The following is a 23,558-nucleotide window of genomic DNA, read 5'->3' as shown; positions in this document are numbered from 1 at the left end:
TGGATAATGAGGGGGAAAAATAAAAGAGAGTAGTATAGGTGCAGTGTTAAGGAGACAAGAAACACAAGTTAGTAAGCACTGACAATTCCAAAGTCAATTAATTGAAGTTGCTAGATTTTCCATCTCTGTTTTCTGTTAGGTTTACCAGTTATGGACAGATTGACTATGGGAAATTGACCAGTGCTTCAGATTTAAAATGTCCTTATTCTTTGTCAACTATAATGCTGTCTTTTAAATAAGTTGCTAACCCAGGTGAAATTAAGGTTTATGGTAGAATAACATATCCTCATTAAATTTAAACTCTCTACCTCTGAAAGTTTGAATTCTTTTATTTTTTTTTAAATCGTGAGTGTGTTTATTTTGATATTATTTGCAATGTGCCATGTGCGTGCGCGCGCGCGTGTGTGTATAGGTGTTTGTGAAAATCACATCTTCTAAATTTACACAAACCTTGTTAAATGTGCATTTTGTAAATTTTTGATAAATGCTTCCTGTAGCACAGTGATATTTCAGGGTGGGAAGGAGGTCACATCCATTCTCTTATCTTCAGATTGGTGAAAAATCATATTTTAGTTCAAAGCTGTTCAAGTAAGTCCTTGCTCCGTTTTCCCACCCTGTCTTCAGTGATATTATTTGGAGTCAGCAATCAATGGATTCCATCCCTCTGAGACTTGCTTAACCTACAGCTGCTGATATAATACAGGCAAGAGCTTGCTACTTTATCTGAATTGTCCATCGCTACCTTAATGAGTGAAATGGTTAAGTAGAGGAGGGGGCGAGTCTTAAGGAATGTGTGTACCATTTGAGCTGAATATTTCAGTGTATGTAGAGAGAGGGAGGGTGAGAGAGAAATCCACTTACATCACTAGAACTGCATTGAGTGTGAGCCTTGCAGGTTAAGAGACAGACTACAGTGTCTTGCTTTCTGCAGGAAGCAGCAATGCCGTTTGTTTCCTAAGAGGAATTTTTTATTTAGAAAAGGAAGCTTTCTCTCTACCCAGGAAATGGCTTTCCTTGTGCGTTGCTATGCCAACTGCCTGCAGCCATGGTCCTCCAAAGTAAGCACAATAATGTAATTATATTGGTGTATTGCATTCAGACTCATGATTCTCGAGATTGTGTGTGTGCATGTGCTGTGTTTCTGTTAGTGACTCTTTTGCTAGCAGTCATGCTTGTGTTGAGTGTGAGGGACAGACATCATTAAATTAAATGTCCATCAGTGTCATGCTGCTAAGATTAATTGTGCAAACTTGGTTAGTGGAGTGGGACAGAGATCACTGGTCACCACTCTGTCAGCATCATTAGCAGCTAGGGAGGAGGTCCCGATTCACATGCTCTGCCCTGATTTTTTTCTTTCTTTCTTTTTCTTTTTTCTTTTTTCTTGGTTGGAGGGGTCCGTATGTGTGGTTGCAAATGAAACAAGAGTATTAACAATGCTTGGCTGAATGCTAGAGACTGGTTCTTCTAGCACCCTGACTAATATAATTCTGTATTAAGCCTTTTTGAGGAGAGTCTGTGTGCAGTCAGCCATTTTAGCTTTTTTTTTTTTTTTTCTTCTTTTGCCTCTTGTTCTTCAATCTCAGAAATGATCTTGTTCTCTTGGAAGACTGAGAGCTGTATAAGGTTTCCTCAGTCTTGTCATAGCCTAAGATGGTTAGAGTTTCAATGTTATAAAAATGGAGACGAACACCGTTGTTCGGATTCCTTTTCTGGTCTACAAGTGTGAGGGGTTTTTTAAGCTTTACCAGTAGTGACACTTTAAGCTGCAGCTTCGTTTCCTCCTCCCTCTTCTTTTTTTTTTTTTTTTTTTCCTTTTTCTTTTTTAATTTAATGCTGTAGAGAGTGACTTGCCATCCATGAGAGATTGGTACATGATGTGTAAATTCAGTTCAGCATATGTTTCTTCATTATGAAACCACTAGCAGTCCCAGCTAACCATGGAGTTATGGGCCAGCAGGAGAAACATTCAGTAAGTATCGCAAATGCTGCTTGTGCTTTGATAGCACATCCTAGAGAATTGCTTTAAAAATGGGAATTCTTGCTGCTTCTGTTCAGGGAAAACTGGTGTTTTAGAGGGTGTGATAGTCTGCTTGAGGGAGGGAGGGTAAGTTACGACCAGCTTGTTCTTCCAATTTTGTTGTGATTTTTTTTTTTTTTTAATTTTTAAACAAGACCAACAATTCATTTAAGGCAAAATATTGGACCGCCCGTTTTTATAGTCAGAAATTAGAGCTTGACAATTCAGCTTTAACTAATACTCGAAGAGTTTTTGAGAGATGTTTTTGTAGTTGAATTTAATGAGAGATTATGAAAGGGGTTATTGGGAACAGACATCTGTGGTAAGGAATTCACATGTAGGTTTGAGGAAGGGAGGGAGAGCTTTGGGTATTGATTTGGTAATGAAACGTTTGGTCAGTGGGACTCATCTGACTTCTTAACATGCATTAATAGGTGATAAAAACAGAGGATAATTTTTTTTAATGCCACAAGTATTGCTTCTTTATAATTGATCCCATGAGTCAGCTATGCATTTGTCATGCTGAAATCCCACAGGCAGCTACTGCTGTTTGTGAGAAACACTCTTCTATGGTTAACACCAAGTCTGAGCCTCCTGTTTGAGGAATGTGAGTTCTCACAGTGCTACTTTTACATCACCGTGTTGGAAGTTTTCTGCCATCACACTAATTCATATGTTTTAGATCGATATATATTTTTTCAATTCCCCAAATGAAAACACATACATTTAGGCAGCTTATATAGTAATCTTAAGTATTTTTGAATTGCCTGTTTTTACACCTTAGCATGCAGCAGGTATTATATTAGGGTATAGGAATTATCTTTTGTGTACTCTAAGAAAGATAAGATGTTGAACTGCAAAAATAGAGATAAATCGCTGAAAATTTAAAATCTCTATAAATTTACAGAGAGGAGGCCATGAATTTAGAATATTTAGATACTTAGGTTTATGGGTATAGTTTAATTTTGTTCATTATTATGAACAAAATTATTAGCTAAACCCAAGAGGTTTTCTTAGATGAAGTGAGTCTTAAGGCAGTATCTCACTTTTCCAAAGAACCACAGGATGTTATTTTTTTTTAAGTTTATTTCTTTATTTTTAGAGAGAGAGAGAATAAGCAGGGGAGGAGGGGCAGAGAGAGAGAGAGGAAGAGAAGGAATCCCAAGCAGGCTCCACACTGTCAGCACAGAGCCCAATGCAGGGTTCAGTCTTACAAACCATGAGATCATGACCTGAGCTGAAATCGGGAGTCAGACGCTTAACTGACTGAGCCACCCAGGGGCCCAGAACCAGAGGATGTTCTTAGGGCAGTAGCTGTGTTAGAAGCATGTTATGATACTGTGCTTAGAGCCCAGCCCCTTCATAATGAGATCCTAATGGTGCCACATTAGTTAAAACTCTTTGGGTCAGATCCAGAAAAAGACCAGCCTTATACTTAATTTCACTAATAGGAAAGGTTATAGAGAAGTTCCACTGTAGTTTGATTTTATTAGCAGGACCTTTGAAATTAAGCTCTTCTGTAATCATGATTTTCCCACGTAAAAGAACATTACTTAAGACTACTTGAGGAGCCTCAGAAGAAAAGTTTAAACTTCAGATTCCTTGTCTACCTTTATCATATTATCCTTTCTCAAAATGAAGGGGGGGTATTTAATAATATAATTTTAATGAACAAAAAAAACTGTTAAAATTACTTACTGGTGGTGGTGGGGAAAGTATTACTAAATTTTTGACAACAAGAGCAGTTGGGACAGATAAATACCAGATAGTACCTAAGCTAGAGTACCTAGTACACTATTCTATAAGCATATTTGTTTCTTCACAAGTGCTTTGTGTGTGTATTTCACCGAAATTTGGGGTAATACTGTGACAGACATAACTCTAGCCATAAAATGGCCTCAAATGAAGCAATTTCTAAAAAACATGTGAATGGTATTTCCCATGATACTTTGACAAGCCTCAATACTAGAATTGGCCATCTCGGAGCATCATGTGCAGCAAAGCTGGCAGCCTGTGATGTCAAGATCTTGCTGTATACTTGTTGATGAGTTTGTTGGTTACTTAGACTTTGCTGTGTAATGAGCAGACCTTTAAGATTTTAATTATGTGCAAGGAGTTGAATAGGAGAACAATTACTCTGGCTGTCACATAATAGGTGACTCAGTAAACCTTTGAGCAAAAATTAGTGAGAATGCCCCTCTTTTGACCTATGAGGCTTTAGGAGAATGTCAGAGCTAATTATAAATGAGTAAAATTTAGTAAATTCAACAATATTTCCATTTTTGCTTCTACAGAAGGTTGTGGCTTTGTAAGTGGCTTTGCTTCTTTGACAATAGAAGGGAGTCAGAAACCAAAAAGCGTTAAGTTGGGCACTTAAAAAAAAAAGCAAACTGTGATTGGGCACCAGTAGTAAACCCAGTTACTGTGCTTTGTCAGAATTTTTCAGATCTTACAGGCTTTTACTCTTTATTTCTGTCTAGCTCAGTGTATATCTCAGTTGTTGGCACATAGCAGGTGCACAGTAAATACTCTTGAATTTCTCATTTAATTGAATTTTTGGATTAACGAAGTTTCACTTAACCTGTTAAACTAGTAAATTTCATGTATTTTATTACATCTCCCCCCTTGCCAGTTCTATATGGTCAGTTGATAACACTGGGATGAATACCTGTGTGTCCCTAAAAATGCATCCAGCACTGGGCTGTATTCTTATAGTCAGCTAGTGCTTTCATCCACTCTTTAGAGGAACCTTCTGGTTTTGTGAATTTTGAAAATAAAATACATTTTAAAAATGTATGATAAAACTGCATTTGCCAAAAGACTACTGTTGAACATTAGTTGCACGGATGGTTAGTAGATGTTACACGAAGAAAAGTTTTATAAGCTCAATAAGTTGGGGAAAACCTTAGGATAACATTAAAGGTGTTATTACTCTGTTCACCAACTGTTTTTCAACCTGCCTGTCCCCTTTTTGTCTGCCTCAGGTTATCTAACGGGAACAGTACTCCTTAAGTGTTCTTTGGCCACTTCTGCACTATTAAGATGTCTTTGAAACTTTGCAAAGTTTTAAATGAGTTACTTAAAATAAATCAGCTCGATACTGTGAAACTGATAATCCCTTTTCCAGTTGTGCATTTCTCCCCAAATTACAGTATATATAGTGCACTGTACTTATAGTAAATGAAACCTCAGTCATGATTAAATAATAATTTTAAAAAGTGGTGTGCATAAGAAAATGCTTTACTTAAGTGTAGGGAATACATCGCAATAGCTGTCATTTATTGAGTACTTACAGTATGACAGGCACTATATATTATCTGACTTAATTATTACAACTCTGTAAAGAAAGATGTATTATCACTTTTTTTTTTTTTTAGAGATAACAAAACTGAGGCTTAGCAAGATAAAAAATAATGTTTTCCAAGGACTAGTAAGTGGTGGAGCCATGATTGGAACCCAGGGTTGTCTGGTATCATAGCCCTGCTTTCACCACAAACATATAGCACTTCTCTGTGTGTAGCCAAATTTAGAGTACATTAGGTGTGCAGATTGTATAGTTACAGAGCTGGTATTAATCAGTGGAGTACATAACTTGAAAGAAATGCTTGCTTTTCTCCTGCTCCTCTTTTTTCCTGTTGTGTGTGCCATCCCAAGCACTGTTAATAGAAAAGAGTAACAATATCGTGATCAAAATTATTGTATAAAACTTTTATACAGATAGTTTTACAAAGCTGTTTATTGCTATGTGCAATTTCGATGTTATCTTAAGACTTAAGGTGGGATGATCAGGAGTAGATGGTATTTAGCTCAATTCCTTCTTTCCGCTTTTCTGTGTTTGGCCTTATCACACATGTACCTTTTTATTTTTGCTGCTTAACTCTTTATTTTTTATTTATTTTTTTTAAATGTTTTTATTTATTTTTGAGACAGAGAGAGACAGAGCATGAGCAGGGGAGAGGCAGAGAGAGAGGAAGACAGAGAATCCGAAGCAGGCTCCAGGCTCTGAGCTGTCAGCACAGAGCCTGGCGCGGGGCTTGAACTCATGGACTGTGAGATCATGACCTGAGCCGAAGTTGGACGCTTAACTGACTGAGCCACCCAGGCGCCCCTGCTTAACTCTTTAAACATAAACTTGATGCCTCAGCTTCCTCTGTTGACTTTGTAACTTGTGACAGCCTGACCTTGGCCACTTGTGTTCCCTTGGAAGCACTGAGTTCTTGCTGTTTCATCTTCCCTGTTTCTGCTTTAATGAAGTCTGCGTCTGTCATGGAACCCAACTTAATTCATGATCACCTCTCTGAAGTCCATACTGGTCATGGCTCGTTTGTAGCCATAAATATAAATCTCATTATTTCATAAGCCTCTTAACCATGAAGGATATAATATAGCTTAAACATATGTCTAAATTCCTATTGGTCACTAAGTTCCTCTATAATCTATATTCTCTTCCTTATGAACATATTTTCCTCCAAGTATGTTTGTTTGTTTGTTTGTTTGTTTTTTAGGACAAGATGATCTGATTACAAGACACTTCAGGTTCATTTTCTTTTCCCATTTCTCAGTGTCCAGTGCTCTTTGCTTGACTTTCACTTGTTCTTTATCTCTTTATATTCATATCTGGTTTCTCTGAATAATGATTAGTGGCTGCTGATATGTAATGTTTGATTTTATTTGTTCTTCTAACCAGTACTTGTAAATTCGGTTGGTATTTACAGTTAGATGAGAGACTATATCTTGATTGAATTCTCCCCCTTCCTTATACCATGTATTAAGGATATGATTGGAATTCAGAATTGCTAAACTGTTAAGAGTACAGTATAGAGGGGCAAGTACAGTATAGAGGAGCACCTGGGTGGCTCAGTTGTGTGTCCAACTCTTGATTTTGGCTCAGGTCATGATCTCACAGTCGTGAAATTGAGTCCTGCATCAGGCTGTGCTGGGCATAGAACCTGCTTGGGATTCTCTCTCTCCCTCTCCCCCTCCCCTTCCCCTTCTCACTCGGTCGCTCTTTCTTAAAGGGGAAAAAAAATACAGTATAGAGAAGGAAGAATAACAGGAAGGAAGTATAGGATGAAAGAATAACATGGGAGGGTCCGAGGCAAGAAGATGTAGAAGGATATGGGGAATCAAAAGGTTAAGAAAATCAGTGAGATCTTTGCTATTGGAATGAATCATATTAGGGAGTAGGTCAATACAGGTGATGGAGAAGAAGATGGTAGGATACCTAACAAATCATGAATAGAATTTGAAGATACAGCAAAGGAGTGTAGCCTCCTGTTCATCTCCACCCTCTAAGCACCTTCCCCATCTTTATAACTAGAAAAGATTTAAGAAGAGTCAATTTTTAAAAAATTGCTTTTATCCTACCATGACAATTTGACCTTGTCTGTAAATATTGGGTAGAGTATCTCTTTAATATAATTCAGTGCATTTTCCTTAGCAATATAGAAAATAGCACTAAGATTAATTATAGATGTTAGATTATGTGTCTTTTGGGTTAAAACTCCACCTTTTCTTTATCTGATTTTTTTTTTTTTTGGTGTATTATGACAGATATATTTCCTGAGATGAAATAAACTTATTTCTTGGGGAGGTTTTTCACTGTGCTAGCTAGCAAAGAGGCCTGAGAGGAAGCAATATCCTATTGTTTTATTCAAGGACAAGGTCATCTTGCCTTGGATTTGGGCCAAGAAACCCTAGCAACAAATAATAGATCTTTTTACCCTGTTAGAAGTGAAGAAATCTATTTTAGAAACTTGCAGTGTATTGCATACACTACTTACACGTGTAAGACTGAAAAAAGCTCTGTCTCATTGTGAGATATATTAAAGAAAAATCCTTACTTTCAGTCAAAAGAAGAGCCATACTTCCTACCTTTTAAATTTTCCTTACTTTCAAATATTGTTTAATGATCCATTTTAAAAGAGACTGTATAAAAATTAAATCAATTAAAATTAGTGAAAAGAGAATGTTTAAAATGCATCATTAGAAGCTCAGTTATTCTCCTTTAACTATTTAACCATAGTGAGATCACTAATCGTAGTTTTTCTTTCTCATTTGAAATAACATATTTTATGTGTTTAAAATATTGATACTTAATTTGCATCAGAATAAATGCTGTGTAAATTTGGTCATGTAGCTATAAATGTCCCTGAGATGTAACCTAAGATTTCTTTAGTCCATTTCTTTGATTTTAGGCCTGACAATACTCTGAAATATATTACTCAGGTAATCTAAGAATCCATCTAGAGTAAGCATTCAGTTTTCTTCATTTTCCTGTCCTTAATAATAATCATGTCAAAATTAATTTTTTAATGTTTATTTTTGAGAGAGGGAGAGAATAGGCAGGGGAGGGGCGGAGAGAGGGACACTGAGGATCTGTGCTGCAGGGCTCGAACCCACAAACCACAAGATCATCACCCGAGCCAAAATCAGACACTTAACTGACTGAGTTACCCAGGTGCCCCTATTTTTATTTAATTTAAATTCCTGATGAAGTATGTTTCAGTGTTTATGTACTTAGTAAAAAGAAAACGAGTAACTTACTACTGTTATGTCTGTGGCAGTGTTTTGTAAACTTTGGAAAACTTTGCCTATTTAGATCAAATAGCCATTTTATCATTATCCATATATTTTATTTGGATTATGGTTTGGATATGAGTTTTTTTTTTTTAAAGAGATTTTAAAAACAAAAGAACATGAGTATCTGAATGTATATAGAGATACACCTGTGCGTGTGTGTGTGTGTGTTTTAAATGAAAGTTTGTAAATGTGTCCTTCAGGGCTCTCTTAATTTCCTGTTCTAGATCTCCACTTTCACTGACCTCCTTATTTTTCTTCATCATGTAAAAATGAAGTTTATTTTTGAAGACCTGACATATACTTAGGATTATTTCCATTTATAGTATTAAAATGCCAGTGCTATTAGTACTGTCATAGGAGTTACACATGACTGGTTAAATATTGTGCCCAGTTTTTGGAAACATAGATAAGAAGCATGTCCAGATGCATATAAGAGAAGGTAAATACAGATTTATACTCTGAAGCACATGAAGAAATGATACAACAGCATACACTCACAAAAACAACATATCCCTCTATGTTGTGCATTATACAGGTGATCCCTTTTAAGCAATCAGTCCCTCTCCTTGCCCTTTCTGTTGGTATAGAAACACCCTTGCCACAAAGAACTCATCAGTTGTCAACCTCTGCCATTTCTTCTTATTAACTGAACCTGTAGCATAAGCCTCTTATGTTGTATTCTCTTTTCTCTCATATATAGTGTGTATATGATATATAATGATTGATTTTAATTGTACAGTCTATGTACAAGTTATTCACACAACTTACCAGTCAACCCCTTATCTGTGTTTCCTTTGTATGTTAAGTCACTATATAAATATTCCCCACGCACTTCAGATCTCTTCATTCCATATCAGTACACCAGATCACACTACATGTTAATTGTAAAGGCTGTTCTCAGAGACATCTGGTTAGTCATGTATTAACCTTACATTTGTTGATTGATAAAGTGATAGTTTAAAACACCTTTCAGGGGAGCCTGGGTAGCTCAGTCGGCCAAGCATCCAACTTTGGCTCAGGTCATGACCTCACGGTTCATGGGTTTGAGCCCCGCGTTGGGCTCTGTGCTGACAGCTCAGAGCCTGGGGCCTGCTTCAGATTCTGTGTCTCCCTCTCTGCCCATCCCCAACTCACATTCTGTCTGTCTGTCTGTCTGTCTCTCTTTCTCTCTCAAAAATAAACATTAAAAAAGATTTTTTTAACACCTTTCAGACTGAAGTACATATTCTTTTTTTGTGAACTCCAGAGAAGTACATTATTGGTTTATAAATTGACTTGGAATGATTATAAAATGAAATTCCCCCATATATATATATATATATATATATATATATATATATATATATGAATATTTCATGCATATGTATGTGTTTGTATAAATATAATTAACCCATAATCTCATTTCTAATTTAGGTATATAGATGAAGCTAGAATTTAGCATTCTGCCTGGTTTATTTTATGGGTAAAAGCTTTATTTATTTATTTATCTATTTATTTATTTTGAGAGAGAGTACGCATGAGTGGGGGAGGGGCACAGAGAGAGGGAGACGGAGAATCCCAAGCAGGCTCTGCACTGTCAGAGCAGAGCCCAAAGCAGGGCTCGATATCACAAACCATGGAATCATGACCTGAGTCAAAATCAAGAGTTGGATGCTTAACCAACTGAGCCACCCAGGCACCCTGGTGAAAACTAATTTTAATTAGAGAACTTAAAAATACAGGTTATTATGGGAGCACCTTATAATTATTTCCGATAGGTCAACTTCTTCATTAAGTTTAAGTGCTAGTACACAACTTCATGCGTTTCAAAATAAAGACAAGCATGGCTGTAAAAAGAAAAAAGCTATAGAATTGAAATCTTGTTTGCCTCTGTCCTCCTAGAGAAAAAGAATGGGTTCAGTAGATATTTCTACTCTCTGAACTATTTTGAGTAAATGAAAGCACTCTTTTTTTTCCCCCCTCAGTAATCAGGAAAAACGTGGAGTTAAGGGGGAATATTGTGACATGCAGTTTTCCTGGGTTTTATGGAACTGAGAAGTGTATAGCACTTTTACTATTAGTGAAAAAGAAGACTGCTTGGATGTCAATAAGGATTTAGAAAGATTCTATAGTCACTGGGCCATAGTGGCTGGGCTGGGTGGTAGGGGGCAGGGTGGCAGTTGGTGGGGAGGTTGGCAGAAGTTGAGTGATGAATGAATACAATTTACAACCAAGGTTTCCAGACACGGAGATGTGAAGGATGAGATTAGCTTTTTCTTTACGGCGAATTAATCTCGTACTTACTTGTTTTCTTAAAATTACACTTTTTTTCATTGTAAATGGCAATTAAAAATATGCATTTTATATTTGTATTATATTCATGTATAAAGTTTCCTATTTCTTGTTTGAATTAATTACATTTGTGGAAATAATCAAATGTCAAAATTACACTACTTTAGAGATAACATTTACCTAAATATAAAAATAAAATTATTTTAGAAGAGATACCCTTTGAATAGGCAAACTAATTTTTGGTGCTTGTTTGCTTTGTGTTATGGTTATTCAGGTGGCAGTTTAATCTGTGCTTTGTCTGCATTATTTTTATGCATAATTTGTAATTTAAAAATTACATAGCTTATTTGGTCATTGAAGAAAAAAATAGAAAACACGTGAAGACAAGGACAAAAAGAATCACAGCTTCAGTACTCAGATCAAAACCGTAGTAACATTTTATTATTTTATTATTATTTTTTTTAATGTTTATTATTTTTGAGAGAGCGACAGAGCACGAGCAGGAGAGGGGACAGAGAAAGAGAGGGAGACAGAATCCGAAGTAGGCTCCAGGCTCTGAGCTGTCAGCACAGAGCCTGATGCGGGGCTCAAACCTATGAACTGCAAGATCATGACCTGAGCCAAAGTTGGATGCCTAACCGACTGAGCCACCCAGCTACCCCAAAACCATTAGTAATACTTCAATACATATCTTCTTATTGCAGACATGTTCATATTATACCATAGTATAAAATCTGGTAATAGCATTTGTTCTATATTTTCCTTCCCTTCAAAATATATGTAGAAAATATATTTAAGGACAACTGATTTAAGAGACACATTGTAACTATTATGAAGCTCTCATCATTAGTTGCTTTGTCTACTTTATAGTTTTAAAGTTTGCCATATATTAATATGTAAGATGTAGTATGAGGGAAAAGTTATTTACTTAAGAGCTTCTTTAGTTAGGGGCGCCTGGGTGGCTCTGTTGTTTAAGCGTCCAACTTCGGCTCAGGTCATGATCTCACACTTCGTGGGTTCAAGCCCCACATTGGGCTGTGTGCTGACAGCTCAGAGCCTGGAGCCTGTTTCGGATTCTGTGTCTCCCTCTCTCTCTGTCCCTCCCCTGCTTATACTGTCTCTGTCTCTCTCTCAAAAATAAATAAACATTAAAAAGAGAGAGAGCTTCTTTAGTGTTAGAATTCCATCCTAAATATGGAAGAGAAATATTTGTATTTTGATAAAGTATACTATATTCAAATCGTGCTTTTCTTAATGTTTATGAACAATTTTAAGGTATCGGAAGTCAATATTAAAATGTCAAAAGAAAAAAGTAAGTGAACTTTCAAATAGCTTAGCTAAAGAAAATATAAACACCCGTGACAGCGTTCCTGTCCTCTTCCCTTCCCACTATACATCATGTCATTTATTGCCGAAACTTTTTGTGTTCCTTTTAGTTGGGCATGTTCCCAGATTTCTTTACTCTTCATTATTCTGTTTGCTTATTGTCCCCCTGAAAAAAAATTAACAACTTTACATACATAAGATTTAAAGCCCATCTGTTGAAGAACAAACATCACAAAAGCTGACAATAGTGATATTAAATGAAAACTTAATTTTGCTCTAGAAAAATAGATATGGATAACTTAAATGCCACTCAGTGTTTTCTCAGAGAAAGATTACTTAAGCTCTATCTTTGGATAGAAGAAGAGAATGTAGATTATAGTTCTCAAATAATAGAAGTGTTTTCAGTATTAGCTGAATAAAATATCAAAATAAGAAAAGAAAATATTGACTATTTTCTTGTGGGTTTTATCCAGATTTCTGTAGAAGAGATTTAAAAATATGGTTTGAAAATTTTGCATCTGGTTGCATACATTTAAATGCTTGGGTGAGCAGCATGGACGAAAAGTACGTAGCACACAAGGCAGGAATGTCATGTGTGATTTGAGTAGTCTACAAGGAAGGCAATAAGACTTGAGCTGCGCCACAAATAAGGACAGGGGATAAGCAAGATGTGAAGAAAAAAGGAAATGGGAGAAATTTTTGTAATGCAAACGGAATGAGCTAAAACATTGAATCAAAAGTGTTCATGTAGAGTCAAGGAACAGTGAGTATAGATCAGCTTGGCTGAACTGGAGGGGCAACTGTAGGAGCACAGGTTGATGAGAGAGGGGTCAGACTGTAGAACCCTTTGTCAGGTCAAAGAGTTTGGACCTGTTGCTGTGTGGATTCATGTAAGAATTAGAAAGCCATTTATGGTAGAATAGAGTGAAAAGTGGGATGTGGCCAGGGTACCACCTGGGATCGTAATGTTCAGGAGTTAAGTTTTCTGAAGTACAGGCTTTCTTTTAGGTCTTTCTTTAGAATAGCTAGCAGTCAAATCATTTCTATTGATCTGGACATAGTTGACTAATCATTTCTTCTAACTGTATTATGTGAGCAGGTGGGATAGATCAAGAATTCCCTGGGATTGTTTTCCTTAAAAATTTGTATGTATTTTAATGAAAATGTCATTTTTCATCAAATCTTAAGACACATTGATTGGTCCGCCTTGCTTTAAATAACCCAGTATTTTCTTTTCATTGATTTTAAGATGGATCACAATTTCAAAGACGTTAAAACAAAGAAGAAATTGTGTATCTTAGACTCGGTGAAATATGATATGAGTATACAACTAATGGTGTTTAACATTTGTATGTTATAATTAGAGTGTGCATATCGTCACGGAACTAGATCACTGTTTGAGGAAAATGTGTTCTGTATTTGGTCTTGGTTACTCGACTGTCAACAGGACTTGCCTCTGTCTCAGTTGCCCACAGAAGAGCAGCCAGAGAGACACGTGCTGACATGTGCACTAGTGTTATGTGTGGGGCCTCGTGGAGGAATGTACGGGGGGCAGCTGGGGCCTACCAGGTGGATAGGAGTAGGTGTAAGGAATAAGGGCATTTCAGGCAGATAGGTTTTGGAGGTTTTAAGCAGCAGATCAGAGGCATCTGATAGAAGAACTGGAAGCCCAAGATGAAATGAGGTTGAAGATGCCCTGCTCCCCTATTGGTTTCAGTACTGTAATTTTATAATTTAAGGGATGCTGTCTCTTCTACGCAAAGGAAACTGAATACTGAAATATATTAAAATAACTACCTAGGATCTACAGGAGCTCTTAGAACCTAGCAGTGGATGGAGAGGGGGAATCTCATTTAGGTTTCTAGGAGTAGTTTCACTTTCTGTCTATAAAAATAACCCAATTTAGGAAATAGTTTGTGCATAAAGTAATGAAAACTGTGGTGTGAACAGTTGTAGCCTTTGTGAAGAGAGTTATGTATACAAAGAGAAGAGATGAGTAAGAACTGTATGTAGCCTAGTGGTCGGAGGAGGGCTCCAGAGCCAGGAGCTTGGACTTCTATTCTGGTTTCACCACTCACAAGCTATGTGAGCCTAGCTAATTTATTTAGCTTCCCTATTACGTGGAATCCATTTGTAAAATGGAGGTGATATGGTTGTGTGAAGATTAAGCAAGGTAAAACCTATAAGTGCTTAGAATAATGCATGGACAGTAACAAGCTTGGTTTCTATATTTTAAAGATGGCTGTTTATCCTCCATTATCCAAGAGGTAAGGAAAATTAAATCTGTCATGCAAGTGGGTCATAGACTATGTGTTAGGTTTTCCCTTTGTATAAGGACATGTCCTTAAGTTGATTCACTTTTTTTCCCTCTGCATTTCCATACTCAGCAAGCAATCTCTGTTTGCTAATTTAGTATTAGAGTAAAAAAGTAACAGTAATAATGTCATTAGCTAAAATTGAAGGCTTCCTGTGTTCTAGGCAATATTCAAAACTCTGTTCGTATATTATCTCATTTAATCTTCACACCCATATAAGTATATTGTCCTTTTATAAACAGAGAAGCCAAGGCATAGAGAGGTAAAGTAACTTTCCCAAAGTCATACAGCTAATACATGGTGGAGCCAGTGGCAGTCTTTTCTTGTACATACGTGCACTTACACGCACACACATATCTGTATATGCAGATCTATTTTTGGAAGCTGCATAAGGGAACTAAATTGTTTCAAGGATGGTCCAGTTCCATGTTTTCTGTGTGTCCTGTGGATTATAATTCTCATGAGAAAGTTTGAGAACAGTTTATTTCTCCCCCTACTTTAGGAGTTTATTTTCTGTAGTGTAAGTTTCAAAGGGATGTCATATGTGTGATGTAGTAATTACTATCCCCACCATAAAATATAGAGTAACTTTACCTTGATCTTGATGGAAATAAAAGAAATATATTTTATTCCCCTTTAAGTGTGGCTAGAACTACAAGAGTATAATTTTGTATTGAAGAATTACTCTTTAACTCTTTACATGAAAGTTTTCTTTATTTATTTTTGAGAGAGAGGGAGAGAGGGGAAGAAGGAGACAGAGGATCTGAAGCAGTCTCTGCACTGACAGACAGCCCAATGCGAGGCTCAAACTCACAAACCATGAAACCATGACCTGAGCTGAAGTTGGAGGCTTAAACAACTGAGCCACCCAGGGGCTCCAACATGAAAGTTTCTTTTGTGGATTCAACTTTTTTTGGGTCGCCACACATATTTGAGATTTGCCATCCGTATGGGAAAGAGGTCTTTCACATTACCCTGCTTTTATACTTGAATATGGAAAAAAAAAAGGCCGTTTTTTTACTTGTCATTTGGATGATATTGCCCTCTTAATTTGTTTCTAGTGAAATAAGTAATTTACTGGGGCGCCTGGGTGGCGCAGTCGGTTAAGCGTCCGACTTCAGCCAGGTCACGATCTCGCGGTCCGTGAGTTCGAGCCCCGCGTCAGGCTCTGGGCTGATGGCTCGGAGCCTGGAGCCTGTTTCCGATTCTGTGTCTCCCTCTCTCTCTGCCCCTCCCCCGTTCATGCTCTGTCTCTCTCTGTCCCAAAAATAAATAAAAAACGTTGAAAAAAAAATTAAAAAAATAAAAAAAAAAAGAAATAAGTAATTTATAAGAAGCTAATTTTAGCATTTAGCTGGATGAAATAGTCTTTCAGCCACACAGATTTAACAGCATTGTCTTAGCCATTTAAAATACAGATAAGTGAGGACCCTGGGTGGCTCAGTTAGTTAAGCGTCCCACTTCAGCTCAGGTCATGATCTCACGGTGTTCATGAGTTAGAGCCCCACATTGGGCTCTCTGCTGTCAGCGCAGAGCCCGCTTAGGATCCTCTGTCTCTCTGTCCCTCCTCCCTCTCTCCCTCCCTCCCTCTCTCTCTCTGTCGCTCAAAAATAAACATTAAAAAAAATAAAATACACATAAGTGGATCATAGGTCCATCTTTGTCACAATTTTGACATTTCTCCAGCCTCCATCCCTATAACACATATTCTTGGGACTGTAGAATGTAATTACACTTTTTAGAAAGCTGTATTAAAATATACTTTAACCTGGCCACAACAAAGTAACCCGAAATCCGATGGTTATGGACTCCCCTGCATTAAGAAGTCTTTTCTTGGCAGTCCTAATGGCCCTAGGTTGAGTCTCCATTCTATTAAGTAGGATGGTGGGCGTGGTATTGTAGTTGGCAGGATCAGAGAACATCCATCAAGGTGTTGTATGTATCAGGTGCTGACTTTGTTAGCCACAGAGTATATATTACTTCGTTTCTCTGTTTTGTTCCCTGCTTTAAGCACTCTCCGAAGATGTTGTGGAAGAAGATTGGTTGGTTTATAATAAACTTAATTAGTGACCTTAAAGTGTTACCCTGAAACTGAGAGCAAACAGGATGCAAAATGAAATGTCATAGTGTGGCAAAGGTCACTCATTAACGGTGCTTCTTGCGTATCATCTTTGAGTATCTAACATGGATATTTAAAGCAAAATACCTACTTCAGCTATGAACCTTCTCCCATAGTAATAGGCAGGAACTCTTCCAACTAGGTGTTTGTGTAGTAGAACAATAAAATACTTTATGTACAAGGACCTTGTTTTAAGTTCTCGTTCTGATGCTTACTAGCTATGCAAGTGTTAGGCAAGTCATTCAACTTCTTGAAGTTTCTGTTTTCTAACTTCAAAGTAGAGGTCATGACTATAATACTGGTCTCCCTTACAGCCTTGTTTTGAAGATTATTAATGATTACAGTTAGTTACAATTATTTTACTAAGTACTTTATGTGTATTATTTTCTTTAATTGTCAAAGGAACACTAGGAGCAAAGTGAGAATCTCCCAGTATTGCAGATGAAAAACTTGAGGTTTAAATAAGAAAAATACAAAAAGAGTTAATGTTTTCAGAATCTGCAGACTCGAAAGCCTATGTGAATTCAGTTATTGATGTTAGGTTACAGTGCTCTAGAACCATTTGTATGTGGGTTAGAGCCCTCCCATTTCTTAGTAGCTGTGTCACATTAGGCAGATTAGTTAAATGTTCTGAACCATTTTTCTTCGTCTGTAAAGTGCTATTAATGATGCCTACTTCATAGGTTGTTCGTGGGGATTACATATGTGATACAGGGTCTGGCACACAGTGGCATCCATGAGTTTGATTCCCACTTTTTTCCAGCCAGAACATTTCCCTTTTCTTGGTTTTTAAATAGAATGTTGACAGTGATGCAGAGATTTATCTTTCTTTATCTTATTTTGAATTCATAGAACATGATTCTCCGTTGGACATCTTAGGTCAATTATGATTTGCTTTAAGATCCTTCATTAACTACTTTTTACAGATTGGTACTGGTTTTCAAAATAGCTCATAAAATATCATAGTTGCTATGAAAAATCCCCGTTAAATTTTCCCTAAGTACTTTAAAAAATTTTCCCCACTTATTAAGTGATTTTGTGCAAGTAGAGCTGCTTAGTAAGACCTGTCTTTGTAGTCATTTCGTGTGTGTGTGTGTGTGTGTGTGTGTGTGTGTGTGTGTGTGTTTGCAAGGAGGTATTTTTAGATAGTTTAGCTGAACAGCAATCTGACGTCTTTAGAGGAGACATCAGTTCATTATGTGGATACAAATTCTATGCTTTCAGCTTTTATACACCAAGTCTTAATTTAAATCTGTTCTTCTTGCCTTTTCTAACGAAAGAGACTATATCATGGTATGTATTCTATTTCTTCCTAAGGTTGGCCTATCTAGTTAACCTTTGCTTAGGGAAACGATCAAGGTAGAAATGCCTTATTTTGCTCACAACTTAATATAGATTAGAGAAGCATGGAATTTTGAGTCATATTTAAATATGTCATTATACATTATGCTACACAGTGTTTTTCTATTGTGATGTGATTCATGGGATTTAAAATAGTCATTATGGGGCTCATAAATGCTGCTTTCTTATAAGAAGAACAATTTAAAGGCCGGAATGTGGGAGTTCTATACCTCTTAACTGTACATACTGCTTTCGGTCAAAAAAAAAAAACCCTTTTGCTTTGTGAAAGATAATTTAATGCTCAGCATGTGAGAGGGACATGGTTATATGCTTTCTTGTTGCTCTATACACAGTGTTAAATATATTAAGTTATGATAATATCTTTCGTGTGGTTATTTTCATCTCTTAAAATTCTGGGAAAGAAGCTCTTACAGCTTAAGCAAATTAATATTAGTTTTTTGTGACCCTTGTTCTCACAAAAGAGTACCTTTGATTAATAATAACCATACAACTTATCTATTTGTTTTTCTAATTTTACTACAGCTAATTTGGGGGAAAGTATTCACATAGAAGTTCAAAAGATTTTTAAAATTAATTTTCAAACATATATTCCTTTTTCATTTTCCAAAATTTAAAATTTATGTTTACTTCATGTCAAAATGTCAAAGCTTGAGTGAAAACTTTTGTTAATTCTTTCAAATGTTTTATCTGCATGGTGTGAAGCATCCAAGATTTAAAGCATGGGTTTAAATTTTTAATTCAGTTATTTGATAATGTGTGAACCAACCATGATTTTAGTAATATTTTAATTATTGGAGTGGAATTCCTCATATTTTACCTTATTTTGTAAACATGAGAGATGAGTTTCTAAACCTAAAGAAAGACAAGCTCTTGGAGAGCCAGGTTAATAATGGACATCTATCTGAAGATGTGGAGAGGTTTCATTCTTCAAGAAAAAAGCAAGAAGTGATATGTATGGTAGGGTCAGAATGACATTTTTGTAGGATGAAAAACAGAGGAAATCCTAAAGCTCTGACATTAAAAAAACAAAACAAAACATAAAATCTTTCTTGTTCTTAAAAATTAGTGGTGTTATATAACCACTTAGGAATTTAGCTGAAGCCTGATATTAAGTGACTCAGATTCCCAGCTTCTTAATGATGCTTCTTTACAGTGAAATTCAAGCAGTTGCCAGAGTTTTAAGTCATGAGTTCATTCTCCCCCCACCCCCAGTTTGTGTGCAATAAAAATTGACAATCTGTGCCAAAAAAGGTGTTAACACTGAAATTCTTATATGCTAAGTGTAATATATTTTATGTTGGACTGTTTCTCAGTGAAATCACCCATATTTCAATTTAAGAAAAGTGACCAACTTTAGGCTAAAGTTTCTTTACTGAGAAGTGATATAAAAGCTCCTAAATGTGGCTTTCTTGGATCCTTCTCCTAATTCCCTTAGCGCCTCTGCCAGAAAAGCCATTGTTCTCTCAGAGTTGTTTTCCCCAAATCAACCCAGAAAGGTACCTGCCTTCTTCTAACACAATAGTACACTAAACCATATCAACTAAACATGCTCTCAGGTAAGCCGAATGTTTTCTTGTCTCACCACTCGTTGACTTAAGAAGAGATACCTATCTAATAAGCTTCTTGCACAAATAATGCTGAGAAATCCTTCAGGAATTGTGAAATTGAACACTTCAAGAATTTTTCTGAAGGTACCTGGTGACTCTAACCACCCTTCAGTGGATTCAGGCTAGAAATATGAAGGATGTTGTTAATCTTTGTTCCCCCCACTCCCAACACCACACACACCCACACCATACACACAGAACAGGTCATTTGCTCTGAGATAAGCAAAGCAGTGTCTTCATGGGGATATGTAGTATCTGACTTGTCAGGTATTCATTTGAATCGACACCCATCCCCCTTTTCCAGAATTAAAGGTGATTAAGTCTTTTTTTATTGTCCCATTCACTTCAAAATACCTCATGGATTTGAAGCATAATTAAATAGAATATATAGAATTCATGGCAGTTATGTATTTATCACTTTCCCCCTTCTTTCACCATGTAAGTCAGTTATTCACTTTGGAATAAAGATGTCTTAATTTACTCTCTCTGCATTGACCTCAGATTATTTTCCACTTCCTTTACTTTTCATTTCTTATTCCTCAGTTTTCCATAGTTGGTAGAGTACATTAGAATAAGCCTTGTTTGGTCACATATGAAGTATATGCATTTGTCTAGGTTTATGTGAAGACATCTAGTTTATAAGCATTAGAGAATAACAGATGTCAAACTGTGGCCTTCAAGGGAAGAGGATACACAAAAGAAATCAGAGATTATGTCTGATTTGCTTGATGTGTTTTGTTATTGGTGTCTTGGTTACTATTTAGTTTTTCTTGATTCTGATCTTTGAGTTCTCTTAAGACGTAAAAGAAAGGAGATTTCTATCGCAGGCGGTTTCTTAATCCTGAATACATTTAAAGAACAGATTTTATTTACAAAGGCACATTAAGTCAAATGACAAACATCTAGTTCATATCTCACCTGAACTTTTATTAGGTTTACATATTTGTAGGAGGCACTAGGTATTTTTCAAGTTCTTTAAAGGATTCTATGAGGAAAATTCTAGATGTTTAAACTAACTTTACTTTAAAATATAAGTGAATTCCTATTTTACATTCTTGTGGGGCTGCTTTTTAGATTTTTTGCTAGTGTGTATCTAACTCATTTATGTTAATGGCTTAGCTCAAAAAAGGAGAGAAAATGGGACCTTGTATCTCATGTTAGCCCATCTGTTTATTGATTTTGAGGATCTTTATCTCATCACAGTATGGATCAGAATACCTCTTCCTCATTATCATAATCATCTTGATTGTCATTTATTATTTTTATATGTATTAACATGTAAACACTTAATGAACATGTGAAAAGTTTTACAAAATTTTGCCCCCAAACCAGACATCCATTGGTTGATTATAATAAAATTCAAGACTATACATTCAATTGCCCACTAGATACATTGATGTAGTTGCTGTCCACTCAAATTTGACATGGCCAAAATAGAACTCCTGAGTGTTCTCCCAACCACCACCAAAAAATGAGCCCCACCAACGGATCAACCAGGCAACAAACGCCTACGGTTCACCACTTTTCCTCATTTTCTCATCGTTGGCATTAAGCTATCAAAGCCCTAAAGCTACAAGTTATCTTTGGTTCTTCACGTTGCCCAGAACTCATTCATCAAGACTTGTTTAGTCTACCCTTTTAATTATGTTTCTCTCCATCTCCATTATCATCCTGATCCAAGCTACCATCATCGTCTCATTTGGACTGTTCCAGTAGACTCCTCATGTCCTCTTTATTTCTAATCTTGCCATTTTCACACAGCAGCCTGATTTATCTTATAAAATGTGAACTAGATCGTGTCATTTAAGACTCTTTAGTAATTCCCAATTACAACTGGAATAAAATCTATGCTCCCTGTAAAACTGTGTATGAACCAGCTGAGGCTTACTCTTCTTCCCTCATCTCGTACAACTTTCCTTATCTACTCCACTTCACGGCCTGATCTTTTAACAGACCAAGCCATGGAGCCATTCCATTAGTAGTTCTTTTTGCATGAACTCCATTTCCTGTGATCTTGATGTGGCCAGCTCCTTGACTCTCAGATCTCAGTATTTTATAAGTATTTATTGAATGTATAAGAGATGAATTAATAAAAAGCACAAAAATGCAGACACAGCCAAATGTTATTAAGTTCAGAATTAGAGGATAATTATTTCATCTTGGGAAGATTTTTTTTTTCCCTAGGACTAGATAAACTTAGATGAAACTGAATAGGGTATAAAGACTGAAGACGGTAAGGAGCAGCATACATCAACTACTGAATATTTACATTAGCAATCCTCATGATAAGTTAGGATTAACATTGCTAATTGCCAGAATTTTGTTATAGTAAGTCATGCAATTCTTTAACATTTATGTGAAATATGGAAATAAATATTATTCTCCTAAGCAGCAAAAAAATTTCTGGTATAAGCTACTTAGGAATTTTGGATGATATAAAGTTGGAGACACACTATTTAGAAAAAATATTTATATGGATTCTATTAAAGAGTAAACTGTTGGGGTGTCTGGGTGGCTCGGTTAAACATCTGACTCTTAATTTCAGCTTGGCTTACAGTGCAGAGCCTGCTTGGGATTCTCCTCTTTCTCTCTGCCCCTCCCCTGCTCGCTCTTTCAAAATAAATAAATGAACATTAAAAAAAAAAAAAAGATTAAACTATCTTTGAAGACTTTCAGTATACTTTATTGCCAAAAACCAGGTAAAGGTTCTTGCTTATGTTCTTACATGTTAAGACCTTGACCATTTAGCATTATGAAAGTTTTATGCTTTTCTGAGAACAATCATTGTTTTAAGATACATCTATCATGGAATTGAGATTATAATTAATCCTTTGTTGTTTCTGGTTTATACAAACATAATTGTTACTAATGAATTCCAAGTTAACTTTTCTCTTTTAGTATTTTTATGTTCTTCAGAATACTTGTTTAAAAATATTAATGCTACAGTTGATGTTCCAGAAAATTTGGAAACTATTCAAATTAAATTTTTTCTATTACATAAAAGTAAGATCTGGATTCTAGTGTTAACAGTTCCATGCTTGTTCACCTTCTTTGACATCGGTTCCCACAACTATAAAATGAGATTATGCTAAATGAACCCTTAAAAATCTTTCCAGGTCTATCACTGTACTTTCATACACAAACTTGCATTTGAATAATGCTTTATATTACTAGAATTCTTTCACATTCGTCCTGCATTCATTTTCACAGCTCTCTTGTGAGGTGGGCAGCACAGACCTTTTTATGTCTTTTCTACACTAGGGAGGAAACTGAGTTGCAAGAAATTTAAATAATTTTCTGGAATCACACAGATAGCTTGGAACTAGCCATGTATTCTTTTTATAATTTCATCTTTTAAACTATGACCTCCTAATGCTAATCTCTGGCTATGTGTTTTATCAAAATAAGTATTCATTTTATTAGGATATTTAATAAATTATTACTGAAATAACTTGAATATTTTTTATAATCTAACCTCTTATTCCTCAGAAATTTGATAAGGCACCCAGATAACTTAAAAGAGGCCAGAATGCATTACTAAAGTATTGTAGCAACTAGTGCCACATAACTAATCACTTTTATGGTATTTTGGATAGAATTTGTATCTTTTAATGTTTTATTTTACTTTTTATTTATTTTTGAGAGAGAGAGAGAGAGAGACACAGTGCAAGTGGGGTTGGGGCAGAGAGAGGGAGACACAGAATCAGAAGCAGGCGCCAGGCTCTGGGATGTCAGCACAGAACCCGACATGGGGCTTGAACCCACGAGCTGCGAGATCATGACCTGAGCCGAAGTCAGATGCTCAACCGACTGAGCCATCCAGGCACCCCTAGAATTTTTATCTTTTGAAGAAGTTAAACAGTTGATTACAGAGGGCCCTCCAAGTACCGTCAGGTTAGGTTTTGAAAGGCCTTTTTGTTCACTGTAACCTGATAGCACACCTCACTTCTTCCTCATTT

General features: G+C 36.2%; 1 protein-coding gene across 13 annotated transcripts in view; it reads left to right on the top strand.

Annotated features, from left to right (window-relative positions):
* Window positions 1–23,558, top strand: part of RAPGEF2 (Rap guanine nucleotide exchange factor 2) — a 253,639-nt gene that overhangs the window by 161,631 nt on the left and 68,450 nt on the right. For 2 of the 13 annotated variants that reach the window (XM_042983680.1, XM_015538437.2), the window contains exon 1: window positions 402–1,969. The exons of 10 other annotated variants lie outside the window; for them this stretch is intronic. In XM_042983680.1, coding sequence (XP_042839614.1) covers window positions 1,910–1,969 — 60 coding nt within the window. In that variant the 5' untranslated portion in view covers window positions 402–1,909. Of the gene's footprint in view, window positions 1–401; window positions 1,970–23,558 lie in introns of those variants that run through there. One more of the 13 variants, XM_015538439.2, reaches the window with a different exon arrangement.

This window comes from Panthera tigris, chromosome B1, assembly GCF_018350195.1.
Source record: "Panthera tigris isolate Pti1 chromosome B1, P.tigris_Pti1_mat1.1, whole genome shotgun sequence".
Classification (NCBI taxonomy): domain Eukaryota; kingdom Metazoa; phylum Chordata; class Mammalia; order Carnivora; family Felidae; genus Panthera; species Panthera tigris.
This window is presented reverse-complemented; position numbering and strand designations above follow the sequence as displayed.